The 19,340-nt window shown below is 41.9% G+C and overlaps 1 protein-coding gene across 1 annotated transcript in view; it reads right to left on the bottom strand.

Annotated features, from left to right (window-relative positions):
• LOC123240693 (zinc finger protein 420-like) overlaps positions 1–19,318 on the bottom strand; it is a 38,020-nt gene extending 18,702 nt beyond the window's left edge. The window contains exons 1-3 of the mRNA XM_044668412.1: positions 18,817–19,318; positions 18,292–18,402; positions 10,861–10,922 (exon numbers count right to left, since the gene is read on the bottom strand). Of these exons, the coding sequence (XP_044524347.1) occupies positions 10,861–10,922; positions 18,292–18,402; positions 18,817–19,318 (675 nt within the window). The remainder of the gene's footprint in view (positions 1–10,860; positions 10,923–18,291; positions 18,403–18,816) is intronic.
• Between the last annotated feature and the right edge of the window lie 22 nt (positions 19,319–19,340).

A 19,340-nucleotide genomic window follows, 5' to 3' on the forward strand; every position in this document is an offset into this window, starting at 1 on the left:
GGCTTTCTGGGCAGAGAGGCTGGGCGGCTTTGCTGTGTCCTTCTGCAGCCCATATGACAGGAGAGGAAACTGAGGCAAGCAGGCTAAAGTGACTTGTTCAGGTTCCTACAGGGGGAAAACTCAGGCCTCCCTGACTCCAGCCTGAGCTCCAGCAGGCACAGAAGAGCTAAAGGTCCTGGAAGGGAGGCTCTCCCTGGACAGTTCTTCCTTTTCTGGCCTCAGAGCGAGGGCTGCTGCTCTGAATTCCTCTCTGCTGTCTCTGGGGGCTCAGGAGGAGACAATACACAGGCCTGGGCTGGGCATGGCCTGCCCTCCCCTGGGATAGGGATGTCGGGGGGCCCCCAGGCCCTTCCCTGGACTACAGACTCTCCTTCTAGGCTTTGGGCCTGTCCAGGCTGAGCTGGGAGGGAGCCTAAAGGGAGGCCCAGAAGGGGAGGCCTCTAGGGAGGTGGCTGGGCCTGCCATTAGGGGAGGCAGCAGGGAAGGTCCAGCACCCTCAGGGGGGATCCTCCTAGTTCTGCCAGCCCCCAGGAGCCTGGCTCCTGCCCTCCCCCAGCAGGAAGGCTTTTCCCCCCTCAAGGCCTCCTCTCAGGCCTTCAGACTCCCCATTCCAGCCCCCAGCAGGGCCTTCCTGGCCTCCCCTCCTTCTCCCTGTCCCTCTCCCTCCCCAGCACAAGCCCTGCCTTCTCCCAGCTCTCTCCCTGCCTTGTTCCCCTCCTTGTTTAAACCTCCCCTTCTGTGTCACAGTCAGGGCTGAGTCTGGGCTCCAGAAGACCCAGAAGGGATGGGAAGTGTCCCAGGACACATTTGAACCCAGAACTCTGCTCTCTGGGCCAGGCTCTCTCCTCTGAGCCATCTGGCTGCCCCTGGACTCAGCTGCTTCCCAGAGCTTTTCCTCCACGTCCCTCCTGGTGCTTCCAGCCTGTGTGGGATGACATTTAGTGGGTCATTCCCAGAGGACTATTTGGCCTGGAACCCCAATTCTCAGGAGCCCTTCGTGTTCTGTTCTGTAGGCCTGGAAAGTGAGGCTATGTTTGCCCTGATAACACTGCTTGTGTGAGTGGAATCCCTTTTCCTGCCTCTTTCCTGCCTTCCACTGTTTTCTCCAAAGAAAGTAGTTTTTCTCTGCCAGTATCTTATCAAGGCTCCTGTCTGTGAGTTAGAGTGATTGGGAGGGATGAGCCTCCTAGAATTCCACTCCACACACAGTCATTCCCCCCATTTTGCCCCCCAGGAGGGGTTCCTGTACTCCCTGTAGGCTTGGGCCCCCCCAAACTTAGCTCTTGTCCAGCCAGAAGTATCTCCCCCTGGGCCTGCCTCCATGCTAGTCTCTCTTCCCCCCTGTGCCAGGAAGCAACCTTTCCCTGTGCCTTTTCAGAGCCTGTCCAGGCCCCCCAGGACTTTGTCTTCCAGAGAGGAGTGGGGGGGCAGGGAGGCACTTTGGGGGGGTCCTCAGTGCCTGGATGGCCCCAATCCTCCAGGGACTGGAGCAGAGCGGGATTGGGGCTGGGGCTTTGTTGGCTTCATGGGAGAGGAAATGGGATGTCTGGAAGAAGAAGCCAGGGCTTGGGTGCAGATCTCTATCCCTGGGGTCATCCTCACTGCCCCACCCATGGAGCTCATCCCCCTGAAGCCCCCATGCACCCCAACATATATGCACCAAATGATATAGCATCCAGATTTTGAAAGGTGAAACTAAAGGAAATTAAAGAGAAAATAGATAGTAAAACTACACTAGTGGGAAACCTCAACCTTCCCCTATCAAAACTAGATGAATTGAAACAAAAAATAAAGAAGAAAGGGAAATGAATGAGATTTTAGAAAAGTTAAGAGTTAATAGATATCTGTAGAAAATTGAATAGGGATAAAAAGGAATGTACCTTCTTTTCAGCAGCACATGGTACATATACAGATATTGACCATGTACTACGGCCATGGTGATGAACCAATGGCATACATGCCACAGACAGCAAACAGAACCCTCTCTGTGAGCATGCACACAGTGGCTAGCCAGAGTTTATTACTAGTAAGGCAGAGGGACTTGGGCAGAGCTGCTCCCTTCCCTCTCTCCACTATGCCTGAGGACATTTTTTCACTTCACCCACCCCTCCCTTAGCAACCCAGTGGAAACAATTTCTCCTTCCCCTCTGTTGGGTAAGGTGGTGGTGAGGGGGCATGGGACAAGCACAACATTTGGTCTCAGGGTGGGGTACATCGAAAAAGTCTCTACAGGGGTGGGAGCACAATATACAATCTTTAAAAGGTTCACCATCAGTGTATCAGGGTATGAAAACATTGCAAACAAATGCAGAAAAGCAGAAATAATAAATGCAACTTTTCAAGACCATAATGCCATGAAACTGTAATTAATAAAGGTTCATGGAGAGGTAAATTTAAAATTAATTAGAAACTAAATAATCTAAGTCACCAAAACTGGTGGGTCACAGAACAAATCATAAAAATAAATCATGGATTTCATTGAAGAGAATGACAATGAGGAGATAACGCATCAAAATTTATGAGACATAGCTAAAGCAGTAGGGGGTGGGGGTGGAGTATAAGCCTGAGTGCTTATATCAACATAATAGAGAAAAAGATCAATGAATTGGGCATGCAACTAAAAAAAACTAGAAAAAGAACAAATAAAAAACCCCCAGTCAAAGACTAAATGGGAAATTCTAAAAATCAAAGGAGAAATTAATAAAATTGAAAGTAAAAGAACTATTTAACTAATGAATATGACCAGGAGCTTGTTCTTTTGAAAAAAAAAACACAAAACAGATAAAGAATTGGCAAATTTGATTTTAAAAAAGAAGAGAATCAAATTACCAGTATCAAAAATGGAAAGGATGATCTTATCTCTAATGAAGAGGAAAATTAAGGCAATTGGTGCATATTTACAAAAATATGAATTGCCTAGATTAACAAAAGAGGAAATAGAATACTTAAATAATCCCATCTCAGAAAAAGAAATTGAATAAGCCATCAAGGAACTCCCTAAGAAAAAACCCCCAGGACCAGATGGATGCACAAGTGAATTCCATCAAACATTTAAAGAGCAATTAATCTCAATACTATAAAAACTATTTGACAAAATAAGCAAAGAAGGAATCTTACCAAATTCTTTTTATGACACAAATATAGTACTGATACCTAAACCAAGAAGACTAAAAACAGAGAAAGAAAATTATAGACTAATCTTCTTAATGAACAGATGCAAAAAATCTCAAATAAAATGCTGGCAAAATGACTACAGCAATATGTCACAAAGATTATTCACTATGACCAGGTGGGATTTATACCAGGAATGCAAGGCTGATTTCATATTAGGAAAACCATCAGTATAATTGACCATATCAGTAATCAAACTAACAGAAATCATATGATTATCTCAACCGATGCAGGAAAAAACCTTTGAAAAAATACAATACCTGTTCCTATTGAAAACATTGGAAAGCACAGGAATAAAAGGGCCTTTCCTTAAAAAAAATTTTAAATAGTATTTATTTAAAACCATCAGTAAGTATCATCTGCAATGGGGATGTTAGAAGCCTTCCCAATAAGATCAGGAATGAAACAAGGATGCCCATTATCATCACTATTATTTAATATTGTACTAGAAATGCTAGCTGTAGCAATTAGAGAAGAAAAAAGAAATTGAATGGATTAATGTAGGTGATGAGGAAACTAAAGGATCACTCTTTGCAGATGATCTGATGGCATACTAAGAGTATCCCATAAAATAAATTAAAGAGGTAATAGAAATGATTAATAACTTTAGCAAAATTGCAGGATACAAAATAAACCCACAGAAAATCATCAGCATTTTCATATATTTCCAACAAAATCTAGCAGCAACACTTAGAAAGAGAAATTCCATTTAAAATCACTCTAGATAATATAAAATGTTTGGGAGTCTATCTGCCAGGACAAACACAGGAATTACATGAAAACAATTATAAAACACTTTTCACACAAATAAAACTAGATCTAAACAACTGGAAAAAAACATTAATTGCTCATGGGTAGGCCAAGCTAATATAATAAAAATAACAATCCAACCTAAATTACTTATTTAGTACCATACCTATCAAAGTACCAAAAAACTATTTTATAGAACTAGAAAACTAATAAAATGCATCTGGAAGAACAAAAGATCAATATCAAGGGAACTAATGAAAAACAATGTGATGGACCAATGCAACTATCAACAATTTGGATATAGGTTTTGATTGATGACACATGTTAAAACCAGTGGAAATGCACGTTGGCTATGGGGGGAGGGATTGGGAGGGTGAAGGGGAAAGTAAAAACATGAATCATGGAACCATGGAAAATTTTTCTAAAAAACAATGTGATGGCTGGTGGCCCAGGTATATGATTTAAACATAAAGAGTGATATTATATAAATAAATTAGAAGAATGTAAAATAGTTTACCTGTCAAGTCTATGAAGAATGGAAGAATTTAAGACCAAACAAGAGATAGAAAACATACAAGATGTAAAATGAGTAATTTTGATTATATCAAATTAAAAAGGTTTTGTACAAACAAAACCAATGTAAACAAGATTAGAAGGGAAGCAACAAACTAGGAAAAAATATTTATAACAAATTTCTCTGATAAAGGTCTAATTTCTCAAATATATAAAGAACTAAGTCAAATTCATAAGAAAGCAAGTCACTCTGCAATTGACAAATGGTCAAGGGATATTGTATTATTCTCATAAAAACCAAGATTTAAAATTTTTTTTCAAGAAAAAACATTTCAGGAGAATGATCTCGATAATTCTTTGAATCTAGAAGATGAAATGTTTGAAGAGGGCACTATGAAGATGCCTGAAGAAACTTCTACAGCATCAGAAGACCCAGAATGAACCTTGGAATATAAATTATTGATCTATGGGGGGTTGTAATGCATTTATTTTGAATGTAAACTTCTATGCCAAAGGGGATTGCCTCCTAATTGGCTTATTGTCAATGTACCTAACAAACATTGGTTTGCTCTCTCTTTCTCTTTCTATCTCTCTTCCTATCTCTTTCATTTCCCTCTTATCTCTAACTATTGGAGTTTCAGATTATGTAAAATGATTCATTGGGGAGACTAGTCTCCCAAAGAATCACAGCAGGAATTGTAAAAGGGAATTCTTTGTTCTCTTTGAGTTTACACTTGTGAAAGGGATAAGTAAAAATTAAATTTTAATGGTTTGCCTAAAGTATATAGATCATTAATAATAATGGTGGTTGCCAATCTAAAGTATTATTGCTCAAAGTCAAAATGACTTTAATAGCTTTTATTCACAAAAGAGGTGGAAAGGATGAAAGCAGAGAAATACAAACGGATAAAGAAGGCATTCGCTTATCTAAATATTGCTCTGATATTCAACTTAGCCAGGAATTAAACTCTCTTCAGGAGACAGGAAGGGAAAGCCAGCAATCCACTCTCATAAGTTCCCTCCAAGAGGCAGGTCAAGACAATGACTGGAGCTGAAGGTGACTCCTGAGGCTGACTTTCTTCCTTGAGACAACATTCTTCCTTAAGCTGACTTCCTTTTTGGAGTCGACTCCCCTAGTCCCAGAAATTCAGGGCCTTTTATAGTGGCTTCTTGTCCCTTCCCCTTTTCACAGATGCCAATCACAGCTTCCAAATTGCCCAGCACTGCCCAGGGGGCAGTGTTTGTGGGAAGTACTTCTCACCTTCTGGACAGGTGAATACTCATCAAAAGAGTTCACAGATTCCTGGCTGACTGAGGTGTGAATTCTCATTTCCTGACTGATTGAGTTGAAAGGGTGGAGAGTAGGGTGTTCAAGTTTTTGTTGATTCAATTCAAAAGTAGACAAAGGAGAGTTAATCCTCTCTTCACAATCTAGTGAGTACTAAGTAGGGGTACTTAAGTTATTGTTCACCAAAGTGTTAACTCAAAATAGACAAAGGGAATAAAGGATTCCCTTTCACAAGTGTAAACCCAAAGAGAACAATATGATATAAACAATATTTTACAATATGAATAGGCAGTTTTCAGATGAAGAAGTCAAAGTTATCAATAATCATATGAAAAAATATTCTAAATCCCTCTTGATTAGAGAAATGTAAATAAAAACAATTCTGAGGTGCCACCTCACAGGGAGCAGAGTGCCCAATATGACAGTAAAAGAAAATAATAAATGTAGGAGGCTTGTGGCAAAATTGGGACACTAATGCATTGCTGGTGGAGTTGAGAATTGATAGAGCTATTCTGGAAGGCAATTTGGAATTATGCCCAAAGGGCTTTAAAAGAATGCATGCTCTTTGGTCCAGCAATACCACTACTAGGTCTGTATCCCAGAGATTTTTAAAAAATGGGGATGGATGGTGGCAGCAATCAGTGGATTGAGAGCCAGGCCTAGAGCCAGGAGGTCCTGGTTCAAATCTGGCCTCAGACACTTCCCAGCTGTGTGACCCTGGGCAAGTCACTTGACCCCCATTGCCCACCCTTACCACTCTTCTGCCTTGGAACCAATACACAGAAGTTAAGGGTTTAAAAAAAATTCAATGATTTGGAGCTGAAAGAGATTTCAAAATTCATCTAGTTCAACCCTAATCAACGTACTGGAGGAAACTGTAGCACACGAGGGATTTACCCCAAACTTGACCTTGAAGAGTGTCAGAACCAGCACTTGAAACCACAGTCCTTAAGAGCCCCCTGGAATATCGAAAAAAGCAGTTTGTGGTTGATGTAAGAATCATGTTGAAATAGTAAAAGTTGGAGAAATGTCTTATTCTGAAATGCTTCTCCGGATAGACTCTGAAGGCGGTATGTGATCTCCAAGTGAGGTATGAGAATCTGTGGAGAATAAAAAGAGAAGGTAAGTGGAATTCCTTCTCATCCGAAGTATCATAAATAAACTGTAAGATAATTCTATGAAGAGTTTGTGAGAAGGTGGCAAAAGCACTTTGTGTTCTGGGGAAAGAACGTTACCAGCCATCACTGAGAAGAAGGCAAAGAAAGAGGAATTGCCTAGTTAGTGTCCTAAACGTCTGAAATAATGTCTTATCTAGATGAAAGCGTGAAGAGAATTGTTGAGAAATCCAAAATAGAGATTTAAAATTCCATCAAATTTGAAGGTTTGAATAAAATCAGTGAAAATCAAATTAGAAGAGAAATTGTAGCTGAGTTAATATGTAAACTATTACGTGAAAAAAAAATGGCCCCAAGAAAACTGATACCTATGTATGCCAACCAGGAAGCATTGCCAGTGGGTAAGAGCTGAAAGGACAGGAAGCAGAAATGACATAGTAAAGCATGTTCCAAATCACAGGGGATAAGAGAAAGGAATATGGAAATAGCTGCCAATTCAGGTCAAATAAGTGGAAATGACAAAAAGGAAACCATCGACAATTAATGTTTTAATTTTGAAATTCATAAACATGAAATGAAGTGAAAATTTTATATCCACCATAAAACAGGAAATGAGGATTGTACATAAAACAAGCTCTAATGTGCAGAGCCTGACTTTCTTTTTGAGTGCAAAAAAATTCAACCTGGCACTTTGAAAGCTGTCCTCATTCCTGCTCTCCTATTGTGTGTATGATTACAATGCATCCGTTTCCTGATTTCCTTTTAACACCCTGAATTATCTCCATGCCTGAATTTTGAATAAGAAGCTCAAATCAGTTCCTTGATTCTGTTCTCATTTTTTCATTCCCAGGAGTTATGGCTAATAGCGCCACAAAGCCCCTGAATCCCTCATTAAGAAACATCACTTTACTGTGATACTTATGATCCAAGGAATGGTCATCATAAAATAAGCCAGTATCTCCATAGTGATTTAATGCCTGGGAAGCATTTTACAAATGTCTCATTTGATCCTCACGTCAACCCTGGGGAGTAGGTGCTCTTCTTATACCCATTCTACACATGGGAAAACTCAGGCTACCTGAATAATCCAAAGTCAAAAAGCTGGCAAGGGCCAGAGATCCAACTGGGATTCAGGCCTTTTGGCTCCAAGCACAGCACATCATCCACTGGGCCATCTTGCTGCTTGTAACAATTAAAATTCCATTTACACACGCTTAAAGAAAATATGACATACATAAATATCCAATAGTTACCAAAATATTTATAGGAGGATTTCTGCATCAGCAAGCAACAGGAAACAAAGTGATTATTCAATAACTGGGGAATGGCTGGAGAAATTATATGAATGCCCTGAAATATTGAGGGAGGATGACAAACATTAGAATTTCATTTTTTAAAATTTATTAATTTATAACATTTCTCCATGGTTATAGGATTCATGTTCTATCCCTCTCCTCCTCCCACCCCCTCTCATAGGTCACACACAATTCCACTGGGTTTTACATGTGTCATTGATCAAGGCCAGTTTCCATATTGTTGATATTTGCATTAGGGAGTTCATTTTGAGTCAATATCCCTAATTATATCCCCATCCACCCATGTGATCAGGCAGTTGTTTTTCTTCTGTGTTTCTACTTCCACAGTTCTTCCTCTGAATGTGAACAGCATTCTTTCTTATACTTCCCTCAGAACTGTCCTGGAAATTTGGGTTGTTTCATAAGGTCTCCTTGTGGGGAGCTCTAATGAAGTCTGGGCTGCAGCAAAAGGCCTTCTCTTTTTAATTAGATATATTAAGCTTTAACTCCAGCACAATTTCTCCAATGTACAATCAAGTATGAGCTCTAGGTGAAGCAATTCCCATGAGGATCACTTGTAGTTCATTCCAATAAGAATATTGTTCTTTGCTGATCATTTTACTCTTTTTTTCTTTCCAGATTTGATTTTTTCCTCCTATTACGTGTAAAAACAATTTCCAATATTTAAAAAAAATTTTGAGCCTCAAATTCTTTACTGAGCCCCGCCACACACATGAGAAAGTAAGCAATCTGGCATAAATCTTAAATATGCAATCTTGTAAAACATTTTCCCATATTAATCTTTTTGCAAAAAGAAATTCAAACAAAAACATTAAGAAAAAAGGGGGAACTTTGATTTGGTCTGGATTCAGATTTTATCAGTTCTTTCTCTGGAAGCAGATGGCATTTTTTATCATGAGTTCTTTTGGTTTGTTTTAGATCATTGTATTGCTGGGAAGAGATAAGTTATTCACAATTACCCATCCTATAATATGACTGTCTCTGAGTTCATTGTTCTCCCAGCTCTGCTTCCTTCACTCTGGATCAGTTCCTACAAGTCTTCCCAGGTTTTTTGTTTTTTGTTTTCTTTTTTTTTCTTCCCAGGTTTTGCTGAGCTCCTGTTTCTCTTCATTCCTTAGAACACAATTAGTATTCCAATACAATCATATACCATGATTGACTGCCATTCCCCAATTGATGGGTATTCCCTCCCTAGATTTCCAATTCTTTACAAAAGGAGCTGCTTCAGTGTTTAGAGGTCCTTTTTCTTTAAGGTTCTGATCTCTTTGGGATTCACACCAACGGTATTGCTGAGTGAAAGGGTATGTACTGTTTTATAGCCCTTTGGGCATCGCTCCAAATTACTCTCAAGAATGGCTGACTCAGTTCACAACACTCAGTAATTCATCAGTATCTCCGTTTTCCCAAATCCCCTCCAACTTTTGTCATTTTCCTTTTCTTTCCTAATAGCCAATTGGATAGATATGGGGTGATCTATCAAAGTGGTTTCAATGGGCATTTTTCTAATTAATAATGATCACCCCCCCCTCCTGGGAAAAAACACATGCGCCTTGATCGTCTTCTTTAGGCTTTCTTTCTTTCTTAGTAACAACTCCAAGATGTAAGGGCTAGACAATTAGGATGGTGTCATGCCCAGGGTTACACCGCTAGGAAGTGTCTGAGGCCAGATTTGAACTCAAGTTCTCCCAACTTCTGCACCGCCTCACTGCCCCTGGCATTGTTCTCAAAAGCAGGAAACATTAGCTTAAGGATACAAACATGCCAGAAAATAAAGCTGAGAAAGAAAATTCACAATCCCCAAAGATTTTACCTTAAACAGCATGTGAATGTGACATCCCTAACTCCACTCATGATTGCATCCATATCAGCAAGATTTCCTAGGTTAGCTATTCTGTGATCATAGAGCTTAAACGTCTCTAAAAAAATCAAGATAGAATTTTATATATACCATAATCATGTATGCAGAGTTCTGGAATAATCTATTTCCAAAATGGGAAGTTGTGGTTCAGACCCACCCATATAATCTGAATTTCTTGATGTCTGAGGATCTATGGAGATATCTGAAGAGATGTCAGGATCCTTGAGGAACCAAAACTTGCACTATAATCGTATCTAAAAAAAGTACTGTACCATAGTGCAAGTTTTGGGATATATAAGGAGGCCACTGACAGGGCTCAGAATCTTTGGTTGCCAACTAGAGCCCAGTTTTATTCTTTTCTGCCTTGGAGACTTTATTTTTTCTTGTTGGTGTCTCTGCTAATAAATTTTCCCCACAAGCATAGCTGGATAAGTTTGTGAGATTTAGAATTGGTTTGACTAAATACATGAATGAAAATAATTGAATTATGGTCGCCATTTATAAAATTAACTATGTAAGTCAAAATAACTGTTAGTAGCTTTTTTTCCCCCAATTTTAAACCCTTAACTTCTGTGTATTGACTTATAGGTGGAAGCTGTTAGTAGCTTTTAACAATTTAATATAATGTAAATATAGTAAAAGAAGAAAAATGTAGGGAAGAAGTAGAAAATACTGCCTAGCTAGATGGCCTGTAATCGCTGTCTGAAGAATTCCAGTTCACCACCCGACAAGGGCTCCCTTAGGTCTCGATCTCCATGTGGAATCTCCTCAGCCAGAAGTCCTGGCGGTGTCTTCAGCCAGGGTTCCACCAACGCAAGCCTCTTCCTTCAGCTCCAGTCATGCACCCACAAGCCTCTGCAGCACAGCAATCTCCAACTCAGCAGAATCCTCCTCCAGGAGAGTCTCCTCACCTACAAGCCAAGGAACAGATCTCCCTCAAAAGGCATTGTGAGCTCGTGGTCCAAGTGGGAAGTGTAACGAGTAGGATAGTTCTGACTAGGTCTCAGGTTCGTTGTGAGGATCTAGTTTGATTGTCTGTGGAGCTCTTTGGACATTAAATCATCCTAGGATGTCTCAACACAAATCTCTAGGGCAGTGATGGGCAAACTATTCCCTGTGGGCCAGATCCAGGCTGTAGTTTGCCCATCACTGCCTTAAGCAATTCCCTAATCACTATGCCCCCACATCCAGACGTAGTGTAGAGTCTAGGGGAAACTGAGGCACAAAGTTCTGAGCACAATCTGTTTATGAGCAAGGCTAGCTATTGCTAATCAGTGAGGTCAGGAGCCAAACATATCTGACCCCAGAGCAGATCTCTTGAAGCTATCCTGATTCAGACGCTCCTATTCCTCCCCTCAAGAGAGAGCCCCAGAGCCCCTTGTCCCCCCAACCTGTTCTCTTTGCCTCTAAACATCTCTCAGGGTCCATGACGGGGTCTCAGAGCCAAGGAGAGCATCTGTAGACTTCAGCCTCCTTTCCTGGCCATCCAATGGAGGTAGATGCGGCTCAGAGATGCCTTGGCCCAGTCTGCTTCTCTCCTGCCCCTCCCTGTGTCTGCATACCTTCATGTACCCATTATTCAGGCTTCTTCCTCCCAGATGTCCTTCTTTCCTCTGCCATGGAGCCAACAAGGCCCCAGACCCAATCCTGCTCTGCTCCAGTTCCTAGAGGATGGGGGTGTAAGAATGAAATTTGGGAGATGTCATCTAAAAGTATATATATTTTCTATGGACACGTGGAAATTATCAAACTATATTTCCCGTGATCCAACGGGTTTCCGTTTCCGGTTCTTTGGGCGTGGGAATGCCTACGTCTCCACACAGAACAGTTTAAATCTCCTGGGTTAGGGGGGAGTGGCCTCTTGGCCAGCAGACTCAGGAAGAGACTCGAGGTAATAATGGCTGGGGCGGCAGTTTTGAATTCTTACAAGCGCGTGGTCTAATGACTTTATCTATCAGCATGGCTTTAATTAAAATACTAATTTTTATATTTATAGCAGTCATAATTATTTTTTATCCTTATAATTTTGGCAACCTTATGAAGTTTGGAAATCGAATTCTCAATTTTCCAGATAGCCTTTCAGAAACGATAGCCATGCCTGCTTTTTGGCCCTCTGGCTCAGCTCTTTTGAGCACTTTTTTTAAAAAGGAAAGTGGCTTTCCTCGCCATGCTTTTGCTAAAAGTAATAGCATGTTTTTGCCTCAGGTGGGATTCAGCCAGCCACCAGCCCAAACCACCTTGTGAGGTCAGGCCAGCCAATTCGGGCTTTTGGGCTTTGAAACTAAAATGCTGGAGCCCAGCCAGTGTGTCTCTGCCGCTGATCTCCTGACTCCTGACTTGATCTCCATTCTTGCTGTGCCACAAGCCTGCAAGCGTCCAGGTGCCTCTTCTTTGATCCTGCCTCTGGTGCTGCTAATCCTGCTAGTTCCAGAACCCTGAGCCCCAACATCGATGACCCCGGCTGCTGCCTTTGCCGAGATCTCGATCTGATCTCCAGAGACTGCTTCAGCTCTGCCGCTAAAGATTTTGGTAGTATATTCCCCTTTCTCCCTATTTGTAGCCCTCCACGTGTTTCTCTAAAGACCTAATTTAGGCAACCCCCACCCCCACAAGCTCTACACGTGGTATTTTCTACAAAACTGACTAAGTTTTTCTCTAGCCCTGAGCCCATGACCCAACACCATGTGGACCTAGCGTTTACCTTTAATGGGGCCGCATGGCCTATTCAGACTTGCTTGTGATTAAAAACTGAACTCAGGGTAAGAAATATTCACCCCCATACCTGCTCAGAACTTTGAACTGAGAGCAAAGACTGATTATTAAAAAAACCCTTAAACTCAGCAGAACTCAATTAGAAGAACCTTAAATTGAACAAGGGGTAGACTTTTAAACCTCGGAAATGAATGAGTTTTATTTCTGTTTTAAAGAGATTTGTATCTTACTGTATTTTGCTAATTAGTGTTTTGTAAATTAATCTTGCTTATTTCGTTGATTTTCCTGTTGCGCTGAATCATTTTAAGTTAATGAAGTTTGTGGCTGCTAGATTAATTCTGTTTGTGATTCTATTGTAACTCCCAAATAATGAAAAAAATCTATTAGAACTGGTAAGAGGTTTTGACCAGCTTGTTGATCTGATACTCACATTACATTTTTAAAGTTGTAACTTGCCTTCTGTATACTGGATTTATAGAGCACATGTTTTTAAAATTTATTCTGTCTTGGTAATTGTAAAGAAACTTGAAAGTTTCCATGCTTTGAGAATTACCTTGTAATTTTACAAGAGGTCTTTTTTTAACTTTTATTTTAAATCCTTAAGAATTGTTGTCTAAAAGGATAAGCTTTTATATATTTTATTATAAAAGAGAAATTATTGCCTTAAATGGGTAGAAGCATTTCCTACCCAGGATTTTTTTAAAAACAGGAAGCCAAGGAGCTCCTGTATATTCTTATCTGAGGATAATTTAGACCAGAAGGTTTCTTTTTACATATCAGAATTGCTATGGAAGCAATAACAGAATTTGTTGAGAAACTCTTAGCCAAGATTTAAAAGTTGTAACAAGTATATGATTTTAAACATCATTTTTATTGTTTTAAAATGTGCTATTGGAAATTATGGTACTCTATTTGAATGTGCATTGTAAATCTGCTATTTGTAAGATCCATTTACACTCACAGAATGAAAACCTCATTTTTGGGTAACATAACCCTTCTAGTTCTAAGCTATATATATATATATATATGTATGTATATATATATATGATTTTTAAAACTTTTTTTATGAGAGCAATTGATTTTTCCTTTTTCTCATCTTGTACTGGAAGTACATATATAATCATTATTTATCTTTTTTTATAAGCTTAATGCAAATACCTGAGCCTATAGGACTGTGATTAAATGCCTTTCTGTCTGATTCCAAGAAAAGGGAACATGAGAGCTGTTAATAGTGCTAAAGAAAGCACATGGTCAGAGACTTGACTGACTGATAATCTGCATGAATTGCAGAGCTCTATGCCAATACTTTAGGGCTTGAAATTGGGGTTTGAGTCCTGGAGTCCCAGTCTTTTCTAAAACTTTAGAGGACGTGGGTCCCCTCAACTTAGATTCCTAGAAAGCACCTAAGATTGGTTATTTATTTGGCTCAGTTCCCTGAAAAGCTGATGATAAATCAGATCAGAGAGAGACATTTCCTTTAGTCCTGGCCCTGAATGGGTAATTGCAATCTGCTGAATTCATTTTAATTAGGCCTTCATTCAAAGGTCTAAGTTTATTTTCCCTACATTTTTTGCACATTTTACATTTCATTCACAAGTTATTTTTTTCTTCTTTTTTCTTGAATTTTATTCTTTGTATTTTGCCAATTGATTTCATATAACCCCCAGGACTCAGCCACTCATCCTTAGCTGACCTGAGGTACCTTTTTTTAAAAAAAAGGTGTGTTTAAGATTTACCTTAGGGGGATATCTGTTAAGTTTTTTAAAATCTGATAATGTAAAAATATATGTATATTTAACTCTTTTAGGAGTAATTTCACGGGGAATTGTATAAATCTTAGAAAAAAATGTGTTTTATAATCTATAATGTAAAGTTTAAATTCTTTTGAGAATAATTTCAGGATAAGGATCTTGCCATCTCCCCAGAATCCAGACGACGAACCTGTTTGGTGAAGACACCATGAAGATGTCTGAAAAGCCTTCACTGTACCATGAAGACCAAATTTTGAACTTTGGGGTGCAGTTGATTGAACTATGGGGAGTGAAAATTGAATTGTATATATTGTTTTAATTGTACACTGTTATACCAATAGGGGACTGCCCCCAAATTGGTTTTTTGTCAATGCAGCTAATTTTAACCATTTGTTCATCTATTCCTTTTATCCCCAAATTCCTAAATTTTAGAAGTTGTCTATTTTTACAGGTCCAGTGAAGAAAAAGGGCTAACCTTTTTTTTTTTGCCGGACCTCAGGGGGAATTGTAAGAATGAAATTTGGGAGATGCCATCTAAAAGTATATATATTTTCTATGGACACGTGGAAATTATCAAACTATATTTCCCGTGGTCCAACGGGTTTCCGTTTCCGGTTCTTTGGGCGTGGGAATGCCTACGTCTCCACACAGAAGTTTAAATCTCCTGGGTTAGGGGGGAGTGGCCTCTTGGCCAGCAAACTCAGGAAGAGACGCGAGGTAATAATGGCTGGGGCGGCAGTTTTGAATTCTTACAAGTGTGTGGTCTAATGACTTTATCAGCATGGCTTTAATTAAATTACTAATTTTTATATTTATAGCAGTCATAATTATTTTTTATCCTTATAGGGGGCCATCCATGCCCTGAGGACCCCCCCAAGCCCAGGAAATTGTGTCCCCAAAGTGCCTCCCTGCCCCCCACTTCCCTTTGGAAGACAAAGTCCTGGTTTGCCAAGATGGGCTCTGACAAGGCACAGAGAAAGGCCTCTTCCTGGTACAGGGTGGGTAGCGAGGCCAGCGTGGAGGCAGGCCCAGGGGGGAAATGTTTCTGGCTGGAGGAGAGGTAAGTTCTGGGGCCCAGCCTGCAGGGGAGAGAGGACCCTGGGCAACAGAGCAGCAGGGGTGGGCCTGGATGTACAAGGAGGGATGCAGAAGAAAGGCTCTGGGAAGCAGCTTAGTCCAGGGCAGCCAGATTGCTCAGTGGGGAGAGCCTGGCCCAGAGAGCAGAGTTCTGGGTTCAAATGTGTCCTGGGACACTTCCCAGCCCTTCTGGGTCTTCTGGAACCCAGACTCGGCCCTGAGTGTGACACAGAAGGGGAGGCTTAAACAAGGAGGGGCACATGGCAGGGGGAGAGCTGGGAGAAGGCAAGGTTTGTACTGGGGTGGGGAGAGAGACAGGAGGAGGAGGGAGGCCAGGAAGTCCCTTCTGGGGGCTGGAATAGGGAGTCTGAAGGCCCAGGTTTTTAAGGAGATCTCCAGCAAAGCTCCCTGTTCCCGGCCAGAGCACACAGGTTCTGCTTCCTGCCTCAGGAGTTGGTCAGCATTTGCAAGGCTCTTTGAGCCTCATTAGACAGAGTAAAAGAAGTGGGACGGTCCCCTGAATTCTCCTGAAGGTCCAGGAGGAGGGGAGGTGCTGCTGAGGACACTTTGTACCTTTATATCGTGACACCAAATGTGGCCTCCAGGGCAGTCACTGAGGTTCTCCCCTACATTCCCTTCTGAAAGTCATTCCCCACAGGCTATAGAAGAGCCTCAGTGGTAGGTGATGGGGAATGGAGGGTGACAGACAGGACTGGGCTTCCCAGGAGGGGCTGGCACAAAGATGGCGAGAGAGGGGTGTTAGGGGAGGGGACTAGGCTGGCTGAGGAGAGCTGCCCGAGGGAGGAGAGCAGGCCTGGGTGGGAGCTGGGGAGTGAGTGAGGCAGAGGCCTGGCAGGAAGGTGGCATCAAAGGGCACTTCTTGTTCTTAGAAGTCAGAGTACAGAAGGGCCACCACAACCTGTTCAGCTCTCAAGATCTATTTATCATCTTCACATAATCTGATAAGGATGGCTTAGTTGATAAAGTAATGGACACGGAAGATCTTTCATATCATAGTTCCAGCTCTGTCTCCAGGAGCATGGAGTTCATTATATATATTTCAAGACTCATTTCACAGAAAAGAACCCCCTCCGAAACTTCGCAGATGCGCAGAAGTTACAAATTATATCATATAAAAACACAAAAAAAATCTCATTTGACTTCAGAATAGAACAAGGCCAAAGCTGAATTTTGGCTGGCCCATTATTGAAAGCTAAATCTGGGAATACTTTCTCAGGGACAAATAGCCCCCACTAGAGGAGGTTTTGTCTAAATTTTGTCCAGTTTCGACCTTGACTTGTCTAGAAACAGATTCAGAGCCCAGGCAGCTTTTTGCTTAATTTCTGTCTTTAGTCTTGGAGAGAAGTTGTTAACCTCTTAACTGTTGTTTTGCTAGGAACTTAAAGCTTTTCAATAAGGAAAGGTGTGGATCAGAAAAGGAGTCAAAAGAGGAGTCTCAGATTTTTATCTATTTGAGACTGTTTCTCTTATTGGCTCCCCACATATAGCCATTCCCCAATCAAAGGACATCCCCTGTAAGTAGTTTTTGCAGGAAGCCATCTTTGGCAAACTGTTGCCAGTTGGGGGTTCAGATTTTCGAATTCCCAGAGCTGGCATGAGACTGGAAAAGACTGTTAGAGCACCCCTATAAATAGGAGCTCAGCCCTAAGCCAAGTGACTCACTTGTGAGTTAAGGAGGGAGGCAAAGGGTGGAAAGGGAAAGTTCTCCAGTCAAACTCAGAAGCTGCTTCCTAAGCCAGGGTTAGCTGTTACTCTTTAGGGACACTTACTCAGGTTCATTCATCATGTACTGCTAAGAGTGAATAACCTACTCTCATCACTCAGATCATTTTATAACATCATCAAGAAGACCACTACTGAAGATCTACTAATATTACAAAGCTAGCCAAGTCAAAGAGCCAGCAACTTGAGCTAGTCCCTTGGTTGCCAGGCCAACCAGGCTGACAGCTTCCGTTTGTGGCTTCCTTCTGGGGATTGCTGAAGATTTATTATTTAGTTAGTTAGCTCAGGTACTTCCTTAAAATCTCTCTCCTGATCCCACTTTCCTTCAAACCTGATTCAACTTAATCATTCCTGTTATCATCTATTAAATCAGTTGCTGAGAAATAAGATCTATCTTCCAACCTGATTTCCAAGCTTCAGGATTCTCTCAGTGTAGGGTGACAGTTAAGGAGCTGCTCTCACTGGAAGACTTAAAGAGGCTGAACAGCAACATTTGTTCACCATCAACATTAATATAATTAAGATCTAGTTTTCCTCGCAGTCAGTTGGGAGTAATCATTATCTCTAAGAAGACATTATACCTAAGTTACCAAAAGATACAGATCACATCCTGTTGTCAGTTAGGATTCTATTCACTTCCTTAGCTAGGAGTAAAGGGAGGAGCTGTCCACTTGCTGAAATCAGCAGGCTGGTGATTACAAATATTATCTATTTCCAGTTTTCAGTTCCTGCTCTTTACACCCCTCATTTCCCACATTTTTGCCACCACAAAGAAATGCTTCAGAATATTAAAACACACAATTAATAGGACTGATAAAATGACATGATTTTCCCAAATTTTACAATTTAATTCACAATCTAACAACCTCCAGATGACGAGTGAAGCTGCTTTTCTAGTTTCTTGACAAAGGTTTACCCAATTCCATTTTATCAGAAACGATATTTGGAGTTAGAAACGTGAAACAAAACTTACTATCAAACTTTCAAATTTCCTTACCCAGAATTACTTCCACTGATTCCGCTTTGCATTTTCCCGAGGCCTTTCGGATAAGCAGCTTCGCATTCCGCCCCACCCCCACCCCCACCTTCAGGAGCCCCGAGTTTCCAGCTGTAATTTTACACACGTCATTCATATAGCCGCATAGCCTTTACCCCATAGAAACTTGTCCTCCTTCGCCTCCTGATCTGACCCTTCCCTTCTCGGTCACATCTTCTTCTCCTCGAATTCTTTTTTTAAGCTTCTCTTCTGTCTTGGAATTAAGGTAAAGGCTAGGCACTTGGGGGTAAGTGACTGACCCAGGGTCACACAGCAAGGAGGTGTCTGAGGATGGCTCCTGCCTCCACGCCTGGTTCTCCATCCACTGCCCCCCTCACACCATATTTTAATTCCAAATAGCAGGGGGCAGCTAGGTGGCTCGGGGCCGCCAGAGCCAGGTCTGGAGAGGGGAAGTCCTGGGTCCTGGGTTCAAATGCTGCTCAGACACTTCCTAGCTGGGGGACCCTGGGTAAGTCCGGCCGTTGCCGCTCTTCTGCCTTGGAACCACGCCTCGGTGAATCCTGAGAGCTTGGCCAGGGTCCGTGCCACGGCTCGGGCCTCCCCCTCGCCCGCCATCTCCTTCCCTGTTTCTCTCTTCCCCCTCCTGGGAGGCGGCGGTTTCTCCCCTCAGGAGCTCAGCGCCTTGGTCCGCGCCCAGGGAAAAGGCTTCGCGGATCCTCAGCCCAGAAGCGGCTGAACCGGCGGAGGGACGCCCCCAAAGGATCTCGTTTGTCCCTTTACGGAGCTCAGTTTCTCCTCCCGTAACCCCGGGCTGGGGCTGAAAGGGCCCACAGACCCTGCCAGTAGCTGTCCGCCACCCAGAGACCCGGGAGACATCCCGGAAGGAACCGCCCCGGTTATTCCGCCACAGGCCCCGCCCCTCCCCCACCAGGGCGCTAAACTCAGGGGAGGGGCCTCGAGACGGGAGAACTGCATCTCCCAGAATGCCTTGTCGTGGCGTCACGCACACCGCGGCCCCTCCTCCCATGGCAGCCCTGGGGCATGCTGGG

This window comes from Gracilinanus agilis, chromosome 3 (genome assembly GCF_016433145.1).
Source record: "Gracilinanus agilis isolate LMUSP501 chromosome 3, AgileGrace, whole genome shotgun sequence".
NCBI lineage: Eukaryota > Metazoa > Chordata > Mammalia > Didelphimorphia > Didelphidae > Gracilinanus > Gracilinanus agilis.